The 27,102-nt window shown below is 37.6% G+C and overlaps 1 protein-coding gene and 1 long non-coding RNA gene across 4 annotated transcripts; one reads left to right on the top strand and one right to left on the bottom strand.

Annotated features, from left to right (window-relative positions):
- Nucleotides 1-117: 117 nt before the first annotated feature.
- DNAJC15 (DnaJ heat shock protein family (Hsp40) member C15) lies at nucleotides 118-22,614 on the bottom strand. Of its 3 annotated transcripts, none has more exons than XM_023935804.2 (6): nucleotides 22,275-22,614; nucleotides 15,894-15,945; nucleotides 14,442-14,515; nucleotides 7,726-7,802; nucleotides 5,785-5,855; nucleotides 118-2,695 (listed from the first exon to the last, which is right to left on the bottom strand). In XM_023935804.2, exons 1-6 carry the CDS (start codon nucleotides 22,374-22,376, stop codon nucleotides 2,625-2,627), a joined length of 447 nt encoding a protein of 148 aa, XP_023791572.1. In that variant the 5' UTR covers nucleotides 22,377-22,614; the 3' UTR covers nucleotides 118-2,624. The 3 variants fall into 3 exon arrangements, with proteins under 3 accessions (XP_023791572.1, XP_023791649.1, XP_023791725.1); XM_023935881.2 differs by having other exon boundaries at nucleotides 22,105-22,394; XM_023935957.2 differs by having other exon boundaries at nucleotides 21,986-22,382.
- LOC147654173 (uncharacterized) lies at nucleotides 22,605-26,633 on the top strand. The gene is made up of 2 exons (XR_015284579.1): nucleotides 22,605-23,093; nucleotides 24,244-26,633. It is a non-coding gene; the product is annotated as an uncharacterized LOC147654173 (long non-coding RNA).
- The last annotated feature ends 469 nt before the right edge of the window (nucleotides 26,634-27,102 follow it).

Below are 27,102 nucleotides of genomic sequence, written 5' to 3'. Positions count from 1 at the left end.
CAACAAATTGAGCGGCACTTCCATGATTTGCCTTTCCCTGTCCTATATTCATCCTTCTAACCATTACTTAGTAGGTAAAGCAAGCTGTGCAAGTAAACAGACAAGAAAAAAAAAATGTTATTGTATATGTGATGTTTTCACAACTGCTCTTTATTAGCTTCATACATTTTACAGCATTTTCCAGAGATAGGACGAGCCAGTTAAACTGCTGATTTTTTTTGTTAATTTATCAAATTTGTTAACTAGTCAATAGCCTGCTCTGAAAAAAAAATGGAGAAAGCAGAACTAGAACTCAGTTTTATTTATTTTTGTTAAGGACAATCTCTCATAACTGAAAGGCAGAAATAAGTGCTTCATCCAAAATAATTAGATACGAATAATTGTATCAGTAAGGAAATGACTGACAATAAGATCTCACAGAAAAAACAAACCCTCTACTTCTTACAAAGACATAGGAAGTCCATTTCTAAGAACAGAGCAAGAAGCCATCTTTAATGCCTTTGTTTTAACTGATACTTTAGAACAGCTCTCTGCAACTCATTTTACTCAGGAAGAATAAGGCGGCTATATGAAAACAACAGCTAGTCAGCTCAAAATCATTAAGCAGAATGTTTTTACCACCTACCATTTCACATCAATTTTGATTTTTCACAATGATTCATATCACAGACTCCACTTGAGAAAATTAGGAACACCACCATTTCAATTGTCTCCTCCCAAAATTAAAACTGTCATGATTCTTTCTATTTTTTGCCAATATGGACTGTTACATCAGTGAAAAGAATTATTTAACCCTAAATGTACACTAACTGATGGCTACTCCTGTAACAAGTTCCAATTAAAGCTACTGCATAGGAATCAATCATTTTCATTCGAGTTTCTTGTGTTAGATCACCATGATGCAATTGTAGTACCTGTACAGCATATGCTATTCCTAGGCAGGTTTCTCCTGGCAGTCTTTTTTGCTTTATCCAGTAAAATTGTGCCATATGTCTTGCCACTCTAATTGCAACAAAGTCTCTCAAGTACTTAGAATTAGTATTTTCTTTTAAGGTCAGTTTGGAATTTTTCATCTCCCTTTAATGAAAGTAAGGGAATTGTGACAAAGTGTGAGGAACCTGATAAAAAATAATGCCTCTTTTTGATTCCTTTCAAGGAAAAATCCACATAATCTGAACATCCACTGCTGGATGAACTACAAATGCATGTTGTGGTGAATAAATAATTAAAGCACCCAACCTCATATTAACTGCTCTTAGCCACTTACCTCTGGGTAAATAACCTAGAAAATGGAATATGTAAATTTTGTATTTGTATCACATCAGTAAGCTGTTTGTTGTACCTCTAATGATTTGAGTTTGAATGGACACCAGAATTTTTTCAGTCTTATACTGAATGCACTAGACTGTCTATGCTCAGAAGATGTAATACAGCTGCAGACAACTTACTGGTAGTAACCTGCAGCAGCCAAGTGTCCCAGATAGCACTTACCCTGAGCTGTCAATTACAACTTGTTCTCTCTGAGATCCATGACTTCAGGATTCCCCAAAGACAGCACGAGATTGCTAGGATGCTATAGAAGGAGGGAGGTATGTATGCTCTGGGATATGAAGCATAATGCAGTAATGTGGGCATTACTGGAGAACTAAGCCAAGAAGTGCTTCTGGAGCCATGTGCAAAGCAGGTACTCTCCTGTTTGTTCCCTGCTGTATCACTCCTACAGCAGGCTCACACAACTGGGCTAACCTAGGCAAGCTGCAGCCTGGAAAATCCATCTAAATCATGCCACATGGACCTACCTTCTTCAATCCCACTGCCATGAAAATCCTTGCAGAAAACCCCATGTTTACCCCAACTGCTAGAGATTGAACATATTCTCTGACTTGATGTAAAAGCATGTCTTAATTACTTGACAATTTCAGAGATCCTTAAATATGTAAAAGAAGTAACCATACCCAAGAATCCTCCTTCATAGCACCAAGCCCCATTAGCATACCTAGTAGAAGCTGCACTCTGTAGTCCTATCAGTCATTTTGTCCTGCAGCTCTCAAACTTAAGCTCACACAACAAACCCTACTACTTCCCAAATGAACAGATTCAAGTGAAAGGTGGTGCTGAAACTTGCCAAAACAGGTTGGTCATATTTCCTGTGACTCAATCCACTGTCACAGATTTTATGGAGACCCTAAATATAGGGTTTTTTCTTTACTAATGAAGAAACAACCCTATATTAAAGACTGTTTAAAAATTTTTATTTTAAACGATCCTAAGTTCACCGAAAGAAAAAATATTGGGAAAAACACAGTTAAAAGAACTTTTTCAAAGCTTGTAAGGGATTATAATTCAGTAAGAATACACTAAAATTGGGACAGAATCACAGAACATCTTGAGTTGGAAGGAACCCATAAGAATCATCATTCCAACTCCTTGCTCCTTGCAGGGACATAACTGTACATAACTTTACACAGCTGTAAAAGATTTCAGTTTGCTTTTCAATAATTGTAACTTTTAATTATTACAATAAATATGAACGATCAATGTTAAGAAACTGTGCAGAGTAAGCAGACATGAGAGTTATTGCACAATGGAGCAGCTGAATCTCCTGTGACCCAAGGCTTCGGATTTCAGTTTTTGGCACTGGATTCCAGCAAGTCTTTTGCTTCATTTATTTTTGTTGCTAAGTAAGGTGATCCACCTGAGAAGAGAAATGGGAAAGGAATACTCTTTACACATTAGTATTAAGTACCAAACTACCTCACTTGCAGCATCTCTTTATTACTCACTTTCATTAGCTTTTTCCTACATAAATCCTTTTGATACAAATGACATTGACAAGAAGTAAGCTAATTGATAAGGAAACATGAGAAATGTAATCAAAACTGAAATCACTGTGAATAACACAGAACAACTTGTCTCAGAGAGAAGACTGGAATATGAAATCACTACAGCCTGTGATTTGGATCTGCAGTGGGATGCTACTGCAAATGTATACAAGGTCACCTGTCCTGAACATTCACTCAAACCTGGCAGCTATTAATTCCACTCATCCTAAAAACTGAGAGGTAAAATTTTAAAATAACTTTGACAAAGAATTATTGTGTGAACATCTCCTGTGTGAGATGCCCAGAGTTACCAGCCAGAAACCATCACATTAAAGCTATTTAAACATGGTATGCCTTCTAACTCCTAGTGCTGAACACTGTCATTGCTCTACGCTCCATCTAACAACCTGATTACAGTTCAGCAGTCTTTTTGTGTTTGGGATTTTTTCACTCTCCCCTTGAGCGCCAACCATCTGCCTACACTCACCAAAAACACTGCAAGGTCTATATCAGTCTCTTACCACTTACTATAATACACCTATACTTTTATGTGAAAATGTGATTCCAGCAGTACTGCGCACTGCATAGCATTTTCCAAGGCATTTGTTCAATTTTTTTTTTTTCATTCACCATTTAATTCATTCTATTAATCAGGAAAGACAATGATAGAAGAAACATGCAGAGTTAGTTGTAGACACATACAAATAAAAACGTGAGGCTTGCTTAAAGACATTTTTAGGACATTGCTTGAGGAATCCAAATCAGTACAAAGTCATTTCATGGTGTGGTAAAACAACCAGAAAAAAAAAAAAAAATTCCATGGTTTGGTCATGTTTGAGCGTTCTAGTTCTAATAAATAAGCCACACTGGAAGAAAGTGAGGCAGGGCAAGGAATGCATAATGAATTGGCCATTGAAAAATTAAGTTATTTTTTTCCTTTTTTAAAATCAAGTAGCTTTGTAACAAGGAATTGGATTACTCTATTGACTACTGCTTCCTCCACAGAGTAGATAAGAGGATCAAACAAACAGTAAAGACTAAAACCTGCAATAAACAATGCATTCCAAACAATTTTTAAACATGCATTGATTTTCTAAGTGTCTAGAATACAGGATCTTAAAGTAAATTCAAATCTGTTGGAAGTGTTTTCACTGCATTTACATCCTTAAGTGCCATATTAATTTTGTAGCCCTCCAATGAGAGGAAATTCAATCTCATGATTGCCTAAGTGTTTGTTTATAATTAAGGCAAGTCCAAAAGTTTTCTCTTTTCTTTTTTTTTTTTTTTTTCTGTGAGGAAATGTTCTTTCATAAAATTTATAACTGATAGTATACAATGTATCAATGTAAAAACACGTTAAAACTGAACTGTGAAGATTAATAAGCAAACATTTCAATAGTACTCTCTGGTCTTGCTATTATGCAGATTTCTATATATTTCTTATTTATTTCTAATATTTCTCTTTCCAACTGTTTGGCTCTCAGAACATACACAATGTAAAATCTGCAATTATTGCTCTTTCTTCTATCAACTCCAGGTGGCAAAATATTATTTTAAAATTACATTGTACCATTGAATATTATTTTTAAATGAACATCTGTGCTACCCACAGCCAGAAGTGATCTATACACAAGCGAACAAGCCTCTCTGTGATGCCACATGTTCAAGATTACTCCAGGCCCTCACTCTGCAGCTGAAGATATTACACAAGGTTTTTTTCTACAGCCATGACAGAAGAGCTTCAGGGGTATCGAGAGGCACAAATCCCCTCAACTGGTGTTCCCACTGAGAAAATGCTCTGTCTCACCTTCATGCAGGAGGGCTCACTATATCCATCCAAATCTACACTATGCCCCAGCTGCAGGGGCATGAAAACAAGAGCACAGCATTAAAATCTTTGTTAGGGTTGTTAGGATCTTTCAAACAGGAACCATCTCTTCAGATCTACTCAATATCCACATGGAGATTCACAATTCTCTCTGGCTCACATGTCCACATACTGCTACAACAAACTTAGAAGTTCAATGTTAATAAAACTTGACCTAATAGGGACTCTGATGGTTAAGAGACTTTTGACCACTGAAATATATTAGAAATGAAGAAGAGAATTTCCTTTCTAGGTCTGAGCAGCTTATACATTATAAAAAGAGTAAAAATCAAAGTTTTAAACAAGCGGGACAGCTTTAAAACTAAACTGAGGGGTGAAGAGAGAAAAGCATGAACTCAACACTTCCCATGGCCAGTGGTCACAATTACTTTTTCATTTTCTTAAAATGGGGTGCTGGTAGGGAGCCTGTAATTCTGTCAAAAAGATATAAAAACCCTCTGATTTCCCCTTTTGACTTCTGAAATACAGTGCAACTCTTCACCATCTGTTATTTTAAAGTAGAAACAGCAATGAACATATGGGCTTTCTTTCTCAACCAGCTGTAGTGTAGTTAAAGTTATAATAATAGCCTTTCTCTAAGATAAATTTACATTAAAATCCGGCCAGTAAAGCAACAGTGCCCAGCTTTACATTCTTTCCAAGTGAATTCCATGAAGTCTGAAATTCATCAATGATGTACTTAGTAACTGCAAAACATTTCCTCACAGAAAGTTACCTTCATGCATACAACTGGCCTGTAACAGTTCAAAACAGGAATTTTAGTTTAATGTAAATTTTTATAACATATTTTTCCTTATTTTTAAAGAAGTTTTTGCCAAGTGTGGAAAACTGGTCCCCGAGCTCACAGTTTTAACTGAAGCAGCACAAGTACAGAAAACAACTTTAAAGAAAAATGAGTAAAACTGGTTCATAAAGCTCAGTTTATCTGAGAGAAGACACACAGAAGCTCAAGTCAATAAATAAAAAACAAATGTTTGAACTTGATGTGGTTATTTACACAGCTAGAAAACTTAAAGGATCTCATTTAAGCCTCTTCCGTTCCAGTCCTACTTAAGAAAAGTAAAAATTATTTACCTTTATCAGGATGATTCAAAATCATGATTTTCCTATGCGCAGTTCTGATTTTGTCCTTGCCAGCAGATGGACTGCAAAAACAAATTGAAGTGCTTACAAGAAATGCCAGAGCACTCATGCTAAAAATTAACAGTTTATACTGGCTTCAAAAATAATTAGAACTTGAGATTTTCACCATCTTGTGGACAAAACATAAAACTGCATCTCCAAGGAAGCAACAACAACAAAGGCATGTAAGGCAAAGAGAATGACATTTTTCAAAAGCCTGTGTATTTGACACACACAAGTAGATTTCAGGTTTTTGGAAAATTCAGTACCTCTACTCATTTAAAATAAAAAAATCTGAGGGAGGGAAAAAATAGGATAGCCCCAGCAGCTCTAGAGTATATCTGGTTGGTTATTCTAGCATTAAATGCAGAAAACACAATTTTTCCTCCAAGAAAATAAATATCTTTATGACCAGTGACAAAACAACAAATATTTAATATTATCACATTTTGTTCTACTGTAAATATTTTTACAGCAGCTATAAATATTTCTTTTCTTCTTGCTGGGGCCTGAAAAAAAATGCCTGTATGTGTTATTTTTGCAAATCTGTTCAACGTGTTACATTCAGGGACACGTTGATTTACAGGTGCTACCTACATAATGTTGTTTACTTCAATGACATACATAAAATATGTATTTGGCCTAAATTAAATACAGAATAGGTACCTTACCAGACAAACAACCACTTATTGATGCACTATGCCAACACTGTAAGGCTCTTGTATGCAAAAGGACAGTTTGAATGGTTCAGTTTTTTATAATTTGTTAGTATGCAGAAATGAATAAGTGTTTTCCACTTCAGGTGACTTCTTAATCAGTGATGATTCAATTAATTAATCTTTCTGTAGATACAGCTTGAATGCAAGGTGTCAGCCCAACTAAATTCCTGAGGTAAACAACCTTTCTAATTATTATTCTGTCACAGTGAAATTAGGGTATGTTGCAAAAATAGTTCACAGAACTGCTTAAGAAAAGAATACTTCAATTGAACAGAAAGTAACCTAGAAAGTAAGAAACAAACAGAGGGTGAAAGGTCTTGGATTATATAAACACAAAACCAAAATGATTTATCACACAACTATAAATAACAATCATCTATATTTTGATTTGTAAAGCTGTTTTTAACACTAAAAAGGAAAGCTGTTATACCACATTTAGAACCTCAGATGGCCAGACCATAGCTGGGGAAAAGTGGCAATTGCATATTACAGACAATCATGCAGGTCTGCTCAAAGAAGCAACTGTGAAAAGAGGGGTTTACTTCAAATTTGCTTGGTTTATGAGCTATTGCTTATCCCGCAATAAGCTCTAAAGATTCTTTATCACTAGGAAAAAAAAAAATAATATCAAAATCACATTTTCCTTGACTCACAATCTGAGTCACACCAACGTCATACAGCCTTCTAACATCACCAACTGGCCGAGAAGTCTATCACTTTGGTGGGAACAGCTGATATGCTGGAGGGCAGGGCTGATATTCAGAGGCACCTCAAGAGGCTGCAGGAATGGAACCCTTCACAAATTTCCACAAGGACAGGTGCAGAGCCTGGTACTTGGGATGAAGTCTCCCTTGCAATGCTATAGGGTAGGAAATCCTGGCTGGGGAGTAGCTCAACTGAAAGGGACCCAGGGTACAGCAAGAACAATTCTCCACTGCAGTATGTTACCATGCCTTCAATACAAACAAAAGTCACATGTTTTATGATCATTTTATTGTTTGCTTTTTAGTTTAAGCAGAGTATTAGAATAATTTCTAAGCATTTAAGTATTTTACAAAAAAAAGTTTTGGTTTTACAAAAATTGTTTTGGAAAGAGTATTCCACATTCTTGCAACATGCATCTACTTCATTCAATGCTTGCTAAAGTAAAAACATATTGATGCAACACACTTACCTTACACCTAAAATAAGACTTGCTTCTCGCCTACTCATTTTCTGTTCAAATCCTCCTTTATAGTATGACGAAAAACTCTTAGAAGAAAGGGAAAAAAAGCAATAATTAGTTCATGTACAAGGTGCCAGGGACTAAACTGTAGTTATATGACCTCATTTAGAGCATTATATTCGTCTATAATTTATTTTGAAGGCATGGAACGACTGGAAATCGGATAATATGAAAGGACTTCTCCTGAGTGATAACACATATGAAAAACAGCTTAAAAATAAATACCTGTGTCTTCACAATTTTCTACTGCTAATAAGGGATATTAATAGCTACAACCATTAAAATCCTGCCTCCAGGCAAAAAAGCCTGGAATCAAAGCACATACCAGCATAGGATGGTAGGTACAGTGCATGTGTTGGGGAGGGCATGGGAGGGAAAGTAGGATAATTCTTGAGAACAGCACTGGTACCAGCGCAAAGGAAAATGCCAAAAGTGACAATACTTTGGCATCTATGGATGTTATGGACAATTACTCCAGATATTTCTACAAAGAAAGTATGTAAAAAACCCCAACAGAGACAAGAACAGATTTCCACATGAACAGATTTTCCACATTACTTCAAAAAAGTGTATTATGAGTTCTTTGAAGGAACTCTGAAAATAAACAAAAAGAAAAAAAAGAAGGCTTAGCATAAAGCCACAATTTCCTCATTTCAGGAAACCACTGAGCTGGAGAACACTGGAAAATAGTGAAATATATTGGGAAATCCTAAGCCTTTACATCCTTCCTTCAGAACCAGTGACTGACAACTATTAGATACAGGATCTGGGGTTAATTTTTTTTAACTCACTGTTGTATGAAACTCTATCCACTGTTTTAGGAGGGAAAGAAAAAACAGTGGGAAAAGAACATTAAAAAGGAGATGGAGATGAGAGAAAATCATTACAGCAATTGTCATTGAGAATGGGTTGAAAGTATATTTGTCAACCATAACTCTATTTTAAATTATGAAAAAAACCCAACACTGATGGTTAGCAGTGATCACAATGTGAATGTTTCTGTAAGTCCCAGAGGTACCAGATGTATCTCCAAGCCTTGGGGAACTGGCACACAGAAATTGCTCAACAACACTGAAGTTTTCTCCTCAATGCAAAACCTATCAACCGGGGAAAATCGGTTTCTTTTGTTGCTATCAAAGGGAAGTCTGGCCCAAGAGCTGAGACTATTTTTAAGTATTCCCTTTACCCCCAAGTAAAATATGCCTGGCCCTTGAAAAAACACTCTTCTCACTAAATACAGCCATTCATATTCAGTGAGAATTTTGCCTTATGTCTACACAAGCTCTCTTATACAATTTCAAAACCATTATATAGCATTTAAAGGGCTCTGTCTGTGATATCTAAGCAAAGCCTTTAAGCTTAGGAGAGATATTCACCCAAAAGCATTGTTCAGAAATACTTCACCAATTGCTACCATAAACTCACATGCAACCACAGGAGAGATTTTTTAGTGTGCTGTTATGATCCAAGACTAATTTTGTCTTCCTTCTTCCCAGCCCAAACCATGAATAAAGTAACCACTATGGTAACACTATTGAAAGGATAGTGGATGTGCCATGCCAACAATGAGAATCTGTGGAGCAGCCGCTTCTGTAACTACAGGGTACCACAAGCCAGGTCTGTAATAGTGCACATGGGCATGACAGGTTAGAGGGTACAACACTAAGGGAACACACAGCGCTTCTCTGGTTCTCAAAAGGGAAATGATGTCAATAATTTAATGGCCAACAGCTAACACCCTTGAAGAGCAAAACTGCACAGAAATTTGCAACAATGCTCAACAATTACTACAAGCAAAAGAGAAAAGTGTACTCTAACGTTCTCTGAAGTTTTTCCAGAAACAAATGCTCCCAGAGCAGTCTAGGTGCAGATGGCTTCCTGAATTCTTCTCTGCCCTTCAACTCTGACATACAGCTCTAATGCAGGAGAACACTAGTTTGCTATTAATGTACAGAAGAACAACATTTGAATTTTCTTTAACATAGCTTGTCTCTGTTCTTGGTAGATTTTATCTAAAACACTATTTAAAATGAGAGACTAGGGAGGGACGGCTGCAGGCTTACATTCAGAAATATTTTTTCATGTTTTTAAAGCCTACTTCTTTGACACTTTTCTAACCTTAGGAAGCCTTGGTTCACCTCCAAAAGGAATGTAAAAAGAAATTCTGTTACCTCTGTCTTTCCACACACAAACAAAAACAGTTTGTTGAATTGGTCTCCAAGAAAAAATATTTTCTTCTCATAAGTGAAGGATGTAGAAACAATAATCAATTCTTAAATTAAGATCTCCACCCTAAGCAGAATTTAAAGCAAAAGGAAATTTTTCCTAAGTTTCTAATCAACTTTTTCCTGTTGGTTAGAAAAAAGAGGAAGAAACACTGAGACTTCATTTTAGGCAATACCTTGGCAAATTTCTAGCTCCCTAATGAAACCACTTTTGCACGTTATTCAAACTGAAACATTTTTTTCCTAGTTGCAAATTCTAATGGCTGGAAAGATATTTTTCTGTTACGAGAACTTGATGAACAGACAGTTCTAGACACCTGATTATTTATTAGCTCCAGCAATTGCAAAGAAAGTTCTGTACTGGAAAATCATTGAAATGAGCTCTTCATTCTTTTATATTATTTGAGGGAAGGGGGGGAGGTATCATTTAATTTACTTAATTTCCTTGCACATTATTACTGTTTAAGAATTTATGCGAGTTCTCCTTTTTGAACAAATGCTATTAATAGGTTTGGGGCATAGGGAGGGCCAGAAAATGGCTGCACTTGCTTTGCAAACATCTATTTAGTCTTGCAGATCTTCACAAAAGCAACCAGATACAAAAATCCAATGCATAGGGACCATGACATCTCCAAGATACTTTTTCTTTCATACCACAAGGAAAGCAAAATCACTGTTTCCATGCCAGTTAAGAGACTGAAAACACCAAAACTGAGATCATACATTACATTATATGGACTACTGAATATTTCTGGAAACTATATGTTGCTGCTCCAGGACCAATACAGTCCTCCACCAAAAAGGTAACAAACACCAGAGGGAAAAAAAAAAAAAACCCACAAGAAAAAAACCACAACCACAAACTATTTAGATGCTGTGATATAATATACAATTTTGCTAATATCAACTCTTATTTCCTTAACTTTAGTTAGAAAAGAAATCTTATAAAATGGACTGCACTGTTCTCTGGAAACTTTATTTTCAATTAAGGACAAGAGAGATGGCTGCTACCCTTACCTCTCAATCAAGAACTCTCTGAGTCTGAGCAGAATCAGATCCAATAAGGGAAGTGCAGTGAGAAAACGTAATGACGTGCTACAGAAGACATCATTTTCTTATGGAACACAGAGTCTCATGGCTGTGGGATTTGAGTATTTTAGCAGTTCATCTGGCCTAGAATTGCTGTTTCTATATTCAATATCTTCTACCTATTTGTCTCTCTGTCTTTCAATCCTCAGTATCATTGATTCCACAAAGAAAGGTAATGAATGCTACTAAAATACCTGCTTCTTTATTTCACACTTTAAGGAAATATTAATAGTTTAATTAATGGCATTAATTCTGAGGAAGACAAGCCAAATGACTATTTAGGGCTATGCACCTTCTAGCAGCAACAGACTCTTCTCACTACACACAGAAACAAAACAGTGTCCCTGTTTGCCATTTGTGACACCAGTGGCAAAACAATGCTCAAACTAAAAAATCACTTCTGTGGGAGCAGGCATTATGACTTGTCATAGGGTGGAAATGACAATGTTTCCTCTGGTGTCCCTCTCCACTAAAAGAAAGATGGTAGAAAACTTCAAGACTAAATTACAGAAGCATTTACAAATATATATTCTTAAATATGAAGTAACTATCTTAAATGAGAGGTAAAAATTAAGAATAAAGCTGTTATTTGTCTCTGCTTATTATTTCTGACGAAGAGATTAAGTGCAGTTGTTGACTGAACACGTTACTTATTTATATAAGTAAATAGGAAATGTAAAATCCTCAAGATACAGCAAGCAGCATTTTAAATGATCACTTCATAATTGCTCAGCTTGACCTTTCCCAAGTCATTTATTAGTGAGCAGACAGAAAGAATAAACAGCATCTGTATTACCTTGTCTGATTGGGAGGGACCAACATCAGCTCTGATTTCTACTGCAAACAGAGCAGGGGATGCATTGTAAAAGGAGAAGGAAGAGTGAGGGCATACAGAGGGAGGCAGCTACATTTTAAACAGGCAGCTTTCACAGACTCTCAAGAAAAAGGAGGCCATGAGGGACAAGGTTTCATTCTAGAAAGCTAGAATAAGCACTGAAAATTACAGTGACCAAGTTAGGTCCCTTCAAATAGCATAGAAAGCCAGCAAAGTAACACTGAGCCCAGACACTAAGGGTCACGAGATACTTTTTCTAGTAAGCACAGGAAGAAGTACCAACTGCTTGACAACCTTTGTCATTACAGTGTAAAGGGCAATAAGCTGCCAAGAAACAGACAAAAGCGCTAATTCACAAATTATACCCAGCAGCTTCAAATTCCACAAAGTAATGTAAAACTACTAAAAGCAGTTTGAAGAACAAGCACTTACATAGGACCTTTGCATTTAATATTTTCTCTATTGTTTCAAAGAAAAAAATTCATTGTTAAAGGGAGAAGAAAAAAGTATTAAAAAATACAAACCAAGACAGCAGTAACTGTACAGTAGTAAAAATCAAATCAATTTGGCTAAGAATTTTAGAAGTATCTTCAATTTGGACCATGGCTGTAGAAGAAAAATATTATCACTATCCTCTCACAAATATAGAGCCAGCAAACATACAAAATAAATGGCAAACAGGAAGAGAGTTTTTACTGTCTCCAGTAGAGCTCATCTTACACTGAAAACTTGCATTTTCAAGTTCAGAAATAGAATAGCAGAAGAGATACCCTACTGGAAAACAACACACAATTCTGGGCAGAAAGGCAGGATGTGAAGGCAGACAGAGGATACTGCTCCAGGGACTAGGAACACTTAGAATGCAGAAGCTCCTGGTTTGCTCTTTATGGTTGTTCATGAATTCTGCAGGAGTCAAAGTCATTGTGGTAAAAATGAGATAGGTCTGTAATGAGCTTGGCTCAGTCAGTATTGAGGGGTGCAGTTTCCTAGGAACAGACACCTCTCCGTGCAGTAGCATGTCACATTTCAATGTGTTAAAGAAGAGTCACTGCCTGCCTTCTTATGTGAATGCATCTGAATTTAGATTCTCTAGCCTATATCTACAAATGGATAGAAAAAGAATTGCTAGAGTAAAACTGCTAGGGAGGGAGAGTGAAGACTGAAGCACTCCATACTCTGAAGCCACATGTACTGCTAGCTACATCTAGCAAGCCTGCAAGTCAGCCTGCATCTGTATCATCTGAAAGCAATTTAATTCACAGTACCTCAAGTCCCCTCTGTTGTTTTGGCAGGAAACTTGGGAATATCTCAAAATCTATTTTTTTTTTTTTTAATAGGAAAAAAAAATTTGGCATTGGTCTCACAACAGCAATGCAACAAGAGGGACAGAGAGCAAAAAGAGTTTTCCAGGAGCACTGTTTCTGGCAAGCAAAAGCAAATGTGGACCAGCCCCAAAAGGACAACTGAATCTCCTCCCCAGGAAGCTTGCCTTGATCAAGCTTGTACCTTTAGCACAGGAACACCAAGCACAGATGGCAAATAAATTTGGACCACAGTGTCTGTCTAGACAGGCTCTGTGTTGCAACTGGCCTAACATTAGTAGGTATAATGCTAAAATCATGGTTTAAAAAAAACTACCTTTAGTATATTTTTCAGAAAATAATAATCTGCAACAACTACTGCCTGAACATGCTCACCCATCAGCATCCTGAAGGGAATAGCATTCTTTTGCAGTGGTTAAGTGTACACAGACTATGAACTCTGAAGGAACACACTGCTACAAGCAGACATCTATCTTATTGGGAATTACTTCCATCAAGCAGGATGGAACACATGCATTTATTTACCAGAGGAAAACATAGCCACTGAAGCAGTAAGAAGACACTCTCAAATATTCCCTGCATATGCATCCCCCACAACACTCTACTTCCTGATTTTTCACCTCATTATTGTATTTTTTAACCAACAGGGCAAAACCAAAGAACAAAAACCTGGTTGAAAGTTCAAATTAGCTGGGGAACAAGAAAAAGACAACTCATATGTTAACCAGCACATAAGCTCTCCCATCTCCATGGCAACCCATCCTAGAAGTTAATCAATTTGTCTTCTTGATTTTTAACACTGTATCTAAAATACTAAATTCTTTCACTTTTAGCTGCTGGAAATAAAACTGCATGTCATCACTTCGCAGTATTTAGGAATTAGTGACTTTCTCACAGCGTACTTGAACAATTTATCTTTATACTTACTAGTAACGGGTTCTAAAACAAGGAATATCAGCAGAAAAAACTGCAACTGAGTTTATCAAACTCATAAACATTGTTTGATACAGCTTCATCCACAGGGATTTAAAATATAGCAGACAGCATGCCAGAACTTACACAGTAGGGTGCATCCCTATCCTAGGAAAAAAATTATCTACCTGGCACTTAACTTTATTTAACATAAAATGTCTCCTTTCTGAATACCTGAAATACAAAATCATAAATTTAGCATGAAGTAGTATCTAAACTTACAGAAGTTGAAATCCTCTTTGCTGCTTCTGTAATTGTCTGCTCCAATGGTTTCCAAACACGGAAAGCATAACGACCTGAAAAAGATGGAGGTTAAATAAAATATTCACTGAAATGCAAAAATAAAAAAAATCAACCCACAAACAAGCTCAAACTTATGTCCACCAGCTTATAGCAGAAAGAATTTTGGTTTAAAAAAAACCCTAACTATTGGGAGAGGGAGAATTTTTAGTATACTGCATCTAAAAACCTAGTCCTGGACTGCAAAGACCCATTGTGCTTACTCACTATTTAACTCACTAATAAATAGTTTTAAATACATTTCAATACGGTAAATGAAGATATCTCCTTGTGAACTTTAAGAAAAACGGTGGCTTGAAACATTAGCTTTGGGAATACATTATTTATTAAATACTGTTCAAAGGTTGTATCTTCAAAAAAAGAAATCCATGTACTACACATTTCTTGCTGTGATGCTGTATGGTTAATTACACACCTTGTACATGCTGCATTTTTAATTTTGTTGCAAAAAGATGATCTTTTGGGATTCAGAACCATTCAACTCCCCACTAGCACTGAATGCTTATAGCTAGGAAAGACTGGAGGTATTCCTGTAAGGCTGTGTTCCCAGAAGTACAAAGAAGGTCTATCAATACCAGAATCAAGATTTATGCCATGTTATTGGAGGATTTTCCATGTAAATCCTCTCTTCTTATTAACTATTCTTTAGCAATGTAACTTACTATTATACACATTAGAAAAACTATTTATAAAATGTGGATCTGCTTCATTCAAATAGCATCTCACACTCATTCTTAAAACACATATTGTGTCTGTAAGTTTTAGCGATCTAAGCATGTGCCTATGTTAACACAGAATTTAAAACCACATTAGAGTATCTCTGTTGAAATGTTGTGATGTACCATTACTTCATTCTCTTCTTAATGCTTTCTGTTAACCATTATTTCGTGTTAAACTCATGCCCTGTGTTCAAACTAGAACCTATTTTTCAGAGTAATAAACAATGTAGTATGGAAACAGTTAGTATGATAAATCACGATAGTCACTAAAACCTTTTATTTTCCTCTGTTTCAATTTGTAGAGCATCACCTTCACATCACAGCATCTTGTTGTACTCTTCCGTACTAAAGGGCCTCCACATTGCAGTATGTTATTAAGTAAATAAACTTTTTGCCTTTTATTTTGCAGACAAAAAGCAGATGGAGCATTTTAGCTGCTGTCAAAAAAATTACCTTCTTCAGCTTTCTTCACCTTTTTCAAAAATAATTTCGGAATTTATGACTTTGAAGGGACAGGAACTGTAGGTGGACATAATTCTCCATAGTACTCTCAAGTAACCTTTCCACTTTCCACTATTTATATTCATAAAAACTTCCTTAACCCTTTCAGAAACTGCAGCTCACAAGTGAGAGTTTCACTGGTAATTTACCTTACCTGCAAATGCAAAAGTCGCAACACCAAGCCCAAGTGCTATCATAGTCCTGGCCTAAAGCAGAGAAACAGGAATCAGAATAACAAGCAAGTCCTAATTTGGTATATATGTACCTTCTACTGTAACAATGAGTATTTCTGATGTCTGATGTGGACATTTCATTTATAACTTATGAAAGGGATCAAAGTAAGTTCTGTATTCCACAGGCTGCATTAGATTTTATAGTTCATTATATTAACCCACACCAATACATCAGGTTTAACTTGAAGTACCCACTAGCAAATCAGTGAACATACATTAAAAGCAGCTAATAGTATGCACTGATAAAAACACAAGGCACACAGCCATACAGGATAACTCAAAATTACTTTTGCAGACTAGTTCAATACAGTACATAACAAAGTATCAGTTTATTACAAAAACATGAAGAACTAACAAAACTCCCATCAGGTGTTATGTATTTTCCTACACAGTGCTTGAAAAAGTCAGGCACTTCAAGAAGGGTAAGAAGTATCCCTGTGTTGATGAAGAAGCTGATGAAAGGCATGAAGTACACCTTGAAGAAAGGACTGACTTCTCACATGTTTGCAGAATTCAGGAAAGGTAACAAGCTCTCCACTTCTGAAAAGCCTCCATGTAATCTTTGAAACAAAGGAAATAAACATCTGCGGCATTACCTGTCTTATCATATGACAGTTCAATAATGCCTTGAATTTTCCCCCGGGAAACCTGAGAAATCAGATTAGGTTTATCTTGAATTCAAAACATAATGGCAGTAAAAATGCTTTTATCATGAGACTATCTCTTCTATATATGACTTACTTCCACAATTATCCCATAACTGGTTTATACGTTTTATACAAGCAATTCTGACAGGATTTTAAAGCTCCAACTTCAATATGAATGCCCTAATAACTGCATCTGGAGCCAAAATGCCTTTGCCACTAAGGTTTCTGGGGCTAAAATACTCTGGTTTTGATTGTACCCAACCTCATTTCTAGACTGTGGGAGCAGGGGAAGAGTTCAGAACTACTGTTTTCAAACCCTTCCTAGAGCTGGCTTAGTAGGGCCTAGATCATGGGTTGGCAACTTGCCCAGCAAACAGGCAGCTGTGCACGATGCAGGCACTGCCCTCATGCTTAGTGGCTCCTACAGCTTTGGCTGTGAACTCAGGACAGAAGTCGCAGCCTCCTCTGAGGTCTCCGAGAAGCAGCTGTACTCCTCTGGATCTAGCATCTGGACTTCCCACCTACCTGAGGAGGAATTCTTGCCTTAGAAATTTGCCTATACATTTAGGCAAATATTACATTTAGGCATATATATTACATTTTAGTAATCTAGCTCTTCCATTTCAGTGTAGTCTTCAGTCTCAATATTAGCATTCATTTCTGAATGTAAAAATAATGTAGTAGCTTTATGTCTGTTGTTCCTTTCAGTTCCACAAAATTTCCTCTCATCTTTTCCCCAGGAAAAAGTTTAAGCATGTTATCGTAAATGGTAGATGATGCAGAATTGTGAAGCATACGGTTCATCTCCTCACTAAACTAAAACTCTTTTCATTTCTTCTTACAAATCAGATTTCCCAGGCTCTCAATATTCAAACATTCAAAAAAATTCCTTCACTTGGACATGAACCACAAACAGCGACCTTTCTGGAAATAGCACAACCCTATAGGAATTCCATAGTATTCTGTCCTGTGGTTTGTGACCGTGGATTAATATTCAAGAGTTTCCCTGACTTATTTATACTGACAGCAAGAATCTTTTACTAAGTGGTTACAGTCAATTAAGAGCTCAACAATGTGTGAAAGAGATGATGCTGGCAAAAAAAAATAAATAAATTAAAAAAAGGAAATAATTATTAGCCTGTGATTGTCCAAATTAAGTTATACTTGCTTTGCCACCAGAAAGGTGGTTTAAGTCACCAGTTTACAAGACATGCAGGCTCCAACAAGGCATTAGCAGCAGACACCTCATGCTCATGACAGGCAAGACCAAGCAGAGACAAATAAATAATAGCAAGATTCTGTCAGCTCAGTGTAGAAGTAGCTTAAGTGTTTTTGCACAAGGGAGCACAATGCAGAGACCCCTGAGGGCCTTTGACAGAGTCGGCCATGTCTGCTGGAATGCTATAGTCCAATCTCAGTGGAAAGCACCAACAGCTGCTGGAAAGCCACTGTTGCCAGGAATACAGCAGGTAAAAACAAATCATAGCAGCAGCCCCTGAATAGAAGCTGGATGCAGGACCAAGGGGAAAATGAAAACACGACAGAAAACTTCATAGAAGCGGTACAAACCTCAAGCCAGAGAGGAATGAAAGACTGTCCACACATTTAAGTAAGGTACAGGCAACAGAAAATCTTGAGAAATACTGGTTTACGGTAACTCAATGTATTTGCATTATAAGCATCTTAGAGAAGAGTCTCTTGCCACATATTAGCACATAAGTGATAACTTGACACATCAAAGCATCTTGAATGTTTGTTATGGTATACATGCATTCTAACCATATATATGTGATAAAAATGGAATTTGGATCAGTGTGAGATTGCAGGTTTGGCTTTTTCTTGACACAGACTCTCATAAAAACAGTGGCAACTTCAAATACTAACCAGTAAATTCTTTAAGTCCAACCTGACTCAGTTTCCTTTTCCATGCTCACTCAATTCAGTTGAATATTTAAAAGAATCAGTCAAGGTTAGGCTGGTGCTTTGAAATGTAAAGTCCAAAGCTTTAATTAAATGCACTCCTTTCACGTCAATATTAAATGAAAGCAACTCACTCTCTCTGTGGAAGGCAGCAGTTCATTTACAGCATGCTAATACAAATACCACCATGATCATTTTTGTCTCCTATTGCTTGAAACTGCACTTCATAAGGGATAAATAAATAACTGCATACACACTGACTTTCAATTATGACAGAATTGACCTTCCTCCCCCTCCAAAAATGCTGTTAAGAAACCTCTAAGATGTGGATTTTAAATGAAATCATTACGTTAAGATCCAAGAGGGAAAAATAAAGAAATGGAATATTAAAAACTAACATCTGTCCCTTTCTTTATTCAATGAATCAGCTCCCAAAGGTTAGTCATCAACTCCATGCTATTCTGCTGATCTTGGTATTTTAATTTTACTATATAATTCTGTCTTCGGCAACAAACCCTGTTAAAGGAAACTAATGAAAAAGTTATGCTAAATCCGTAAAACCTGAATTTTCTTAATCCTTTTCAGATATGATTATAAGAAAACACAAGCATTAGAAAGGCAACTACAAGACCTGATTTACCTAAGCATTTGGCAAACAAAAGAGATAAAGCATATTAACACACAGTATGTTGGAGAACAGAGATTTTCTGCCTATTCCTTTAATTCTCCAGTGGCCTTAACTTTTTAGCAGAAGAAACAGGTGAGGATGAGATATTATTTTTGCAAATCCTCAATGCAAGGTGCCCTTCTAACTTAAACATATCCAAAAAATAAAATTACATATGTAATTCTTAGCATTAGAGCGTCTATGAAGTAAAAAAAAGTTAAATATAAAAACAAAAGGAGAATTTCAAATGCATCATTTTAAAACTTCAGCACAACACTCTTACATCTGACAATGGACTACAAATGCTAATGCTTTCCAAATGTTAAAACCTATCTGCCTGCATAGGATTTGGATTTTATACTGGTTCCTCTACCACAGCCTGTGGAACACCCTTCTCAGTCAAATTAAAAATATTTTGCTCTCCTCACCACTAAGTTTCACATACACAGCAGGAGCCCTACAGTCATTTGCCTCAGTGAGCAGAACAGAATAAAAAGTAGAGAGAAAATAATAATTTTTTTTCACGGGTTGAATGACATTTTGCAATTAATCCATGGTTAATCATGGACCAGCAAAATAGGAAGTATGTAGCTATATTCACATAAATACACAAGTACATATTGCTTAACTGAAAATTTTCACTGTTTGGTTTGTTTGTTGTGGGTTTTTTTTTAGTTCTGTACACTGCCAAGAAGTAGGAGACACAAGTATATTAACAAAGTGTGCAAAAGTATTTCTGCAAATAGATATTCCCTTAAATAAAAATTATTGACTTGAAATATAAATGATTGTTTGGTATGGAAGATAGAATAATGCTTCTATTCCTCAGAAGAGTAGCTACAGTTTATCGGAATACCGCTCTAGAGCAAACCACCTTACTAACACTATATGGAGGCATTTTGAAGTGGGATTATATTATAAATTCTGCACAACTGATTTGATTTCATAATCTAGTGTTTTCCCCCCAGTCTTGTCCTTCCTATGAAATTTAATTTGTTTTCCAATCGTGAATTAAAAGTAATTTCAGCTAGATGCTGTTTTCCATACTGACACAATTCTCATGTCATTTTGTGTCCTTTAATTTACAGCAACCTTTTTGGTTTGTACATAAAGCTACCGCTACAGTTCCAGGTGGTTTTTTCAAACAAAATTGAATCAGGGCAAGATTCACTAATAGAAAAATTACAATAAGGTATTCAAATCAATCTTCTTCAGTATGTATTAATTAACAAAGGCTCCTATGGATGATCTTTGAGGATGCTACTGTTCTTCCATTGCTCCAAATTCTTTTGCAATACAACCACAAGAGTAAATGTGACCCTGATCAAGTGACTTTCAGCTAATACCCTGGACTAAAGAATAAATTTCTATAGAAAACTGTAGATGTCCAGATTTTAGTCCTCTGAAGCCCCACCTCAGTCTTCAGACCTCAGTAAGAACATGACAATACTCACAACAACAAAGCAAGCCACGCTAACTCCAAATGCAACTTTTATCCCAGACAGGTAAGAAGGCCCAAAGACTAGACAAAATTCTAGGAGTTCCCTGCTAGCATTCCACAGGGAGAACGGCCATAACAATAAGGAGTTTCAGAGACAGCTTCTTAAGATTACTTACTTGCTGTTAAAACATAAGAAGACTCTTCTATGGGGAAAAAAAAAAAAGTCCTAGACTGTAGTAACAATGAATAAATAACTTAGAGAACTGTGATTTTTAAAACTGTGTTTTAAAAAAGTAGAAATATTGTAGAGTCAACTCCACATACACAATTAGGTTAGGCAAGTAAGACTTTTAAGCCATTTAAAAAATGTGAAAATTTCACCATCTGGGCCTTTAAGCCGTGTGTTTTTCCCAATCATCTTTTTCAATGGGAACTCACAGTTCTCTGAACTAGCTGAAGTGGCAGGAATGAAAAAGTGGGAGAAAGTCGCAGCATCCTTTCCTCGAGAGCACGATGCAGCATAGGAAACTTTGGAGACACTCTGCCTCCACCCAGCCTTTCCCACATTACTAAGTACTGGATGAGAATTACTTTTCTGAAACAGAGCTCTACGAAACCTTCAAGATTCAAACCTGCCAGTGGTAGTAACATTTGCACAGTGGGTGAAAACACGTCAGGTATCACCTTTTCATGGCAGAGAACAAGTTTTCAGCCTTTTTTGCATATGCTCAGGCTAAAGTGCTCCCATGAGTTGCTGTGGAAGCCCAGAATATAAGGAGCTAATGTGGATGCTCCAAACACCCACTGGCTGTGGAGCCAACCAAGGACTCTTGGTAGTGACAGACAAGAACTGCTGGTAATCACCAAGGGTTGTTGGTATTAACATGCCCTGGGAAAGAACAAGATGTGTCTGGAGAAGGGGCGCATGCAGAGGTAGGGCAGCGCTTTTCCTTGTTCTAGTTCCTGGAGATAAACATAGCACAGCACGGTACAGTGCAAGGATGAAGCAAAGTGGGCACAGACTGCAGTGGGGGATCAAGACCACCAAAGACCTCCCAAGCTCTCCAGCCTGTTTCCAGAATTGGGCAGAAAGCAAGAAATCTGTCGTCTTGGCAGAGGAAACATATCCATACATGTAACCCCAGGTGCCCCCAGGACATTTCATCAGCTGAAATGAGGCTGGAACCAGGACTGGTGATCTCGTTTACTCTCTCTCGCTCTCTTTCTCTCATTTTTCCTCTTTCTTTTTGTCTTTCTATTCTTCTTTAATTCACATATTCTTTTCCCTCTTCCCTTTCACCCTACCCCTTTATCCACAACTCTCTGCCGTGTCCTTACGCAGTAGGTCAGAGCGAACATTTCCCCGCCGTGTTACGCATCGATACAACTGTGATAAAACTTTCTGATTGTGGAGCCCCTGCCTTCCGTCGATCCTGGGACCACGAGCATTTACGAACCTCGTGTGCCCCCTTCCCCTCACGGCTGGCACGCCACGCCTGCTGCATGCGCGGCACCGAGCCAAGCACCCTCTGTCCCCCAAGCTCCCTGCCTGGCCCGCAGGGCAGCGCAGAACGGGGGCAGCAGCGCTCTCACGGCCCCGGGGGTGGGGGTCCCGCCATGCGCTCACCAGCCCCCGGTCCAGCTCGGCTTGGCCCTTGCCGGCGCCCGTAGGGGCCCGCGCGTACTCGGCGTAGCGCAGGCCCTCGGCGGAGGCCGCAGCGCCCTCCATGATGGCGAGAAGAGGAGCGAACACTACGGGTCGGCCGGAGGGACAAGCAAACGCGGCAGGACGGAGCGCGAAGCGCCTCCTCCCTCGCGGCTAAGGCAGGCGCGCCGCGAGCCGGGATAAGCGGGAAACGGAGCGATAAGGGATAATCAAATGTAGACATTAGGGATAATCAATGCATTAACGAATAAGTCAGGAGGGGGGAAAACAGGGAAATTCAGGCCACACGGAAATTATTCCTGCCCATCTTCAGGAGACAGGATTTTAGAAAGGAGGCGGGGGGTGATACGTAAAGGACAACGCGTAATTAATCTGAGGGAAGAAAAAATAAACTTCTAAAAATGCATTTTAAAATTTACATGCTTGCACCTCAGCCGATGTCTGTACATGTTTCATTGTGTTTATACTTTCACTCCCAGCAAATGCTGCCGCTTTGAATCGTAGTTCACCCTTCTGGAAGTGCTCCTCGTCCGGTGCCTCCCTGTGCAGAAGTTGTCCATCGCCTTTCGTCCCGGACCACAATCAGTAAAATGCTCAGCCCCGTGTCCGTACAGCACTGAAGTGGCTCTTCCTTGCTCTGCTTTTCCTTCCCTCCTGCCTGGTAGTGCTGGCGATGGAACTGGATTATCTGCGGGGTGCTAAGAGGTGTGACTGGACAAAAAGAGTTACTCTTCTTACCTCCTATTTCAAACGACGATTGCTCTTCTGAGCGTCTCCTAAGTATCTTTCTAAAGTACCATAGAGGCGAGCTGACCACATTCAGCATTTCATTAACCTTAGAAAGACGTATAAATTTAACTTTCTACTGAACAGAAGTCATTGTAAGTTGCATGATGATCCATTTGTGAAGAAATGCATTCATTTTTACTTCTTCATTGGGCATACTGCATACAATCATGTATGATTAATTCTTTTAGACCTTCAGTGGAATTGGATTTCTCAGAAACTTAAAACTTATCTTAGAATCAATAAAAATGTCCCCAACTATTTTTTTTATTAATTTATTTGCATAGAACTGATGCAGAATAGTATGTCACTTGCTACTTTATTGATGAACAAGCACAGCTTAAAAAACAATAAATTGAAAGTTTTGGAATTTAGGGTCTCTTAGTTTTCCAGGCTGATCTCTGAGACTCCTTAACAGGTCAGATTCTCTTCTCATTAATCCAATGCTGTAATTCTGCTTTTTTGCCCAAATACTACTGTCTCTTGGTCACAGCAGCCAAGTTCTTCCTCCTTTATTGGCATCAAATCCAGAAAAGCATCTGCCCTTTTGACAGGTGCTTGATCACCTTTGGAAAGAAACTATAATCTATGAATTCAGGAAATATTTTATGCCATTGTAAGTGCAGCAAAATTAGGCTCTTAAAGATACTGGGTCATAATATGGTCCATACAAATACATCCAGGCATGCTGTTAGATGGAGAACAGTGCTCAAAACATCTTTTTCATATCACCAGCCACACTGCCGCTGCTGCTTTCCGGACAGAGAGCCACAGGAAGCGTATCGATTACTCAGAGCAAACCAGATAATCAACAGGAGGAAAATGTATCTCCTGCCAGGAGTGAAACAGTGTAGTTTGTTTTCCTTGGAAGCAAGGAGGGGAGGAATGAAAGCAGCTGGGTCTTTGGTTATGGTTCTCTCCCGAAGCTCCTCTCAGCGTGGCACAGCTGTGTGCTACGTTATGCACAGGATGGTGCTGGTAGAGACAATCTGTCCATTACTATTTAATTCAATCCTAAACACTGGTACGTTCCAGCATATTGTCACTATTAATGTGTAGCAAGGTTGTCCAGATTTATGTCATTGAAGTTAATTGTCTGCATACTTTTCCTATAAATTATTTTCCTAAACAGTCTGTGCTACAGTATTCCATGTTGCAGTCAGGATCCACGCTGGCAAGAGTCTCTGTCAGGAATGAAGGAGAATCTAGAAATGGATATCAGGTTAAATCTTGTGAAATTGATAACAAGGAGCATGCGTGTGTTTGGGATTTTTAGCACTGAGAATTTCCTAAGAACCTGTAAATGTAGCACCCGATCAGTGAAATTAGAATGGCAGGGACCAAAGTTTCATCCTAAAGATTAAAAGTTTCTGAGGTCAGGCAGAGAAGAGAGTATAATTGAAAGTTATCAAGGAAATCATGAGGCATATCATATAAAACTGGAAAAGTCAGTGCTTGAGCCTTGCTGAATTGTCATGTGCATACAAATGAATGAAGAATAAATCTTCCCAGCCAGGATTAGAAGTCGGAAGAGTTAATTCTCCTACAAGCATTTGAGTATTTAATTACCACAATACACTATAAAAGTAAAAAGAGGCATGAGCTGTGGACTTCTACAAATTTTTTTAGGTAACGTATTTGGAAACAACACAATAAAGAATGTAATGTTCTTTCTAGACACTATAATTGTCTCTATGACACCTTTGGTTGACTAGGTACCACAAAGTAGTATATTATATAAAATCCTAAGCTGGAACTAATCACGGGCTTTAGGAATTTAAAGAGTATAATTATTCCTTGAAGAAGATGGTAGATATGCCAAAAAGCTCACATAGCTTTTGTGAATAAGTAAATCTATGCTTTAAGAGCTGTTAAGAAAAAGATCTATTCAGGAATATTGCAAATACTATTTTAATATTGCCGGTCTTCTCAAGGATTTTCCTTCCAGACACACAGCTGCAGCAATAGCTCTTAGAGGTCTTTGTTTCTGATACTGTTTGTGCAGTTTACCAGTTAATTTTGCCTTTTCCAGTAGATTTTTGCAGGCATTTTTAATGGTATAAAACATTCATTTGTAGTCCTGATTGTTTTTGTAACATCAGACCTTTTAAACAACCCTACTTTATTATTTAGTCTTATTTATGTAGAAACATAGATATGTGTAGTGCTCTTCTGGATAAAGAGTTGCTCCTAAAACATGGCAATAATCTTCAGCCAGTGGACATCAATACAGCAAATTCTGGACTTCAGTTAATTATATTTTCAATCCCCACTTCTGTTTGCTGAAGCAGTATTAGCTAAAGGAGAGGTGGACCTGCTGTAATACTGAAGGATACTGTAGAGAAAGCAAGGGTCAATTTTCTTTTAGAGAGTGGAAGATGATAGCTTTTGACAGGTACCGTCAATTTCAGCTTTTTGCAATAAAATGGGAAGTGTGTGCAGCATTTTACATCTCCTAAATAGATTACCCAACAAATCCACACACACGCACTTGTCAAAGCTAATGGCATTCTTTCTGCTGAACCTGACAAATTCCAGTCCTCAATCTAAACAAGAATAAATCTAAACAAAATGTTGACATTTTACCCTCCTCCCGGGGCTCCTCTCCAGGGAGCAGAGAAATTTCTCTTCTCCAGCACCCACAGCTGTAACAATTAGTGCTATCAACCCTGCAGAAAGCAATCAGACTAATTGTACAGCAAGGTAAAGTACTCAGTCAGGAAAACATGGGTAAAATGCACCTCTAAAAATTCAATTCTTATTTTGCCACCACGGTATAACAACTCTATAAGCATTTCTAATTATAGATACTCCTCTAGGGATATTTGCCCTCATTTGCCATTGCTCTAAAATATAGGGATATGTTCCCAATGATCAATTACTGAATATGCTCTGTAGTATATTCAGCTATGTGTCTTACCTACTTAGACAAAATATCCAGGGAAAAAAGCTTTGTATGTGAACCCTTGAGCATTATATTCAGCTGTTGGACTAAGTGTTTTAGTGCTGATGACAAAGGAAAAAGCATTTCTCCAGCAATCAAGGCCTTCTGATACCATTTCCTGGCTTCTGAGAAAAATAGAGAGTGGGCTGTAAAAAAGCTTGCCTGTCCTTGCTGTCCTTTCAAAGGTCTCCTTCAGTTTGATGTTTTTCTTCAGGCTTTAGGCTTCTAATATCTTTGGGCTAAATAAAAATCTTAGCTTTTAATGAAACGTGTCAGTAGTTGTGGAAAAAAAATAACCCTTAAAAATGCAAAACCTTAAAATGCCATAAACCAATCAGTGAAATAATGAAGAATGAACAGTCGTCTTCAAGGAAAAAAGATAGGGAACATTACAGTGGTTTAATTTCATGGGGGGGTTTGATACATACTATTTCTTTCACAGAAGAGAGTTTTATCCTATCTAACAATTCCCAAACAAATGATGACATGGGTGACCCAGATCCTTTATAGTGAGAAAATGTCTCTGATACCTCTCATTTTTGGTATAGTTCATGGTGCTGCAGAGTTGGAAATAAAGGTTTAATACAAAATGTTCCTCCACAGAAGTTATTTTGGTTTATTATTGCAACTTCATGAGAAACACAGGTGAGGGAGGGAATATGACGATTCTTAATATTTCACATGTCCACTGAGGAATTTTCTCAGAGCAAAAGAAAGATCATTTTCTGTCTTTCTTTCTCCCACAAAATAAAAGAAAAAAATGGCTGTTAATAGCTGAAGGCAATAGAGCTTTACAGACAAAAAGGCTTTATTTCGACAAATGAATTTTCTTTCTCCTTTTCCTGTTTTCTCCCCTCTCCTACTGGTGGGGAGGGAGGAGTCCTCACACCAGCTGTGTGAGTGCTCACTTGATAGCAAGGGCCAGTGCATCGAGCCTCGGATCCAGTTAGGGATCTGAAACAATAAAATATAAATACAGCCCCTCAGGTAGAATTGGCAGCTAGTATTTTGTGGGTCTAGAAAAATAGAAGTACCGAATTAAAATCCTTATGGAAGATT

This window comes from Cyanistes caeruleus, chromosome 3 (genome assembly GCF_971803275.1).
Source record: "Cyanistes caeruleus chromosome 3, bCyaCae1.hap1.1, whole genome shotgun sequence".
NCBI classification, from domain to species: domain Eukaryota; kingdom Metazoa; phylum Chordata; class Aves; order Passeriformes; family Paridae; genus Cyanistes; species Cyanistes caeruleus.
The sequence above is the reverse complement of the archived record's forward strand: the minus strand, read 5'-3'. Positions and strand labels throughout refer to the sequence as shown.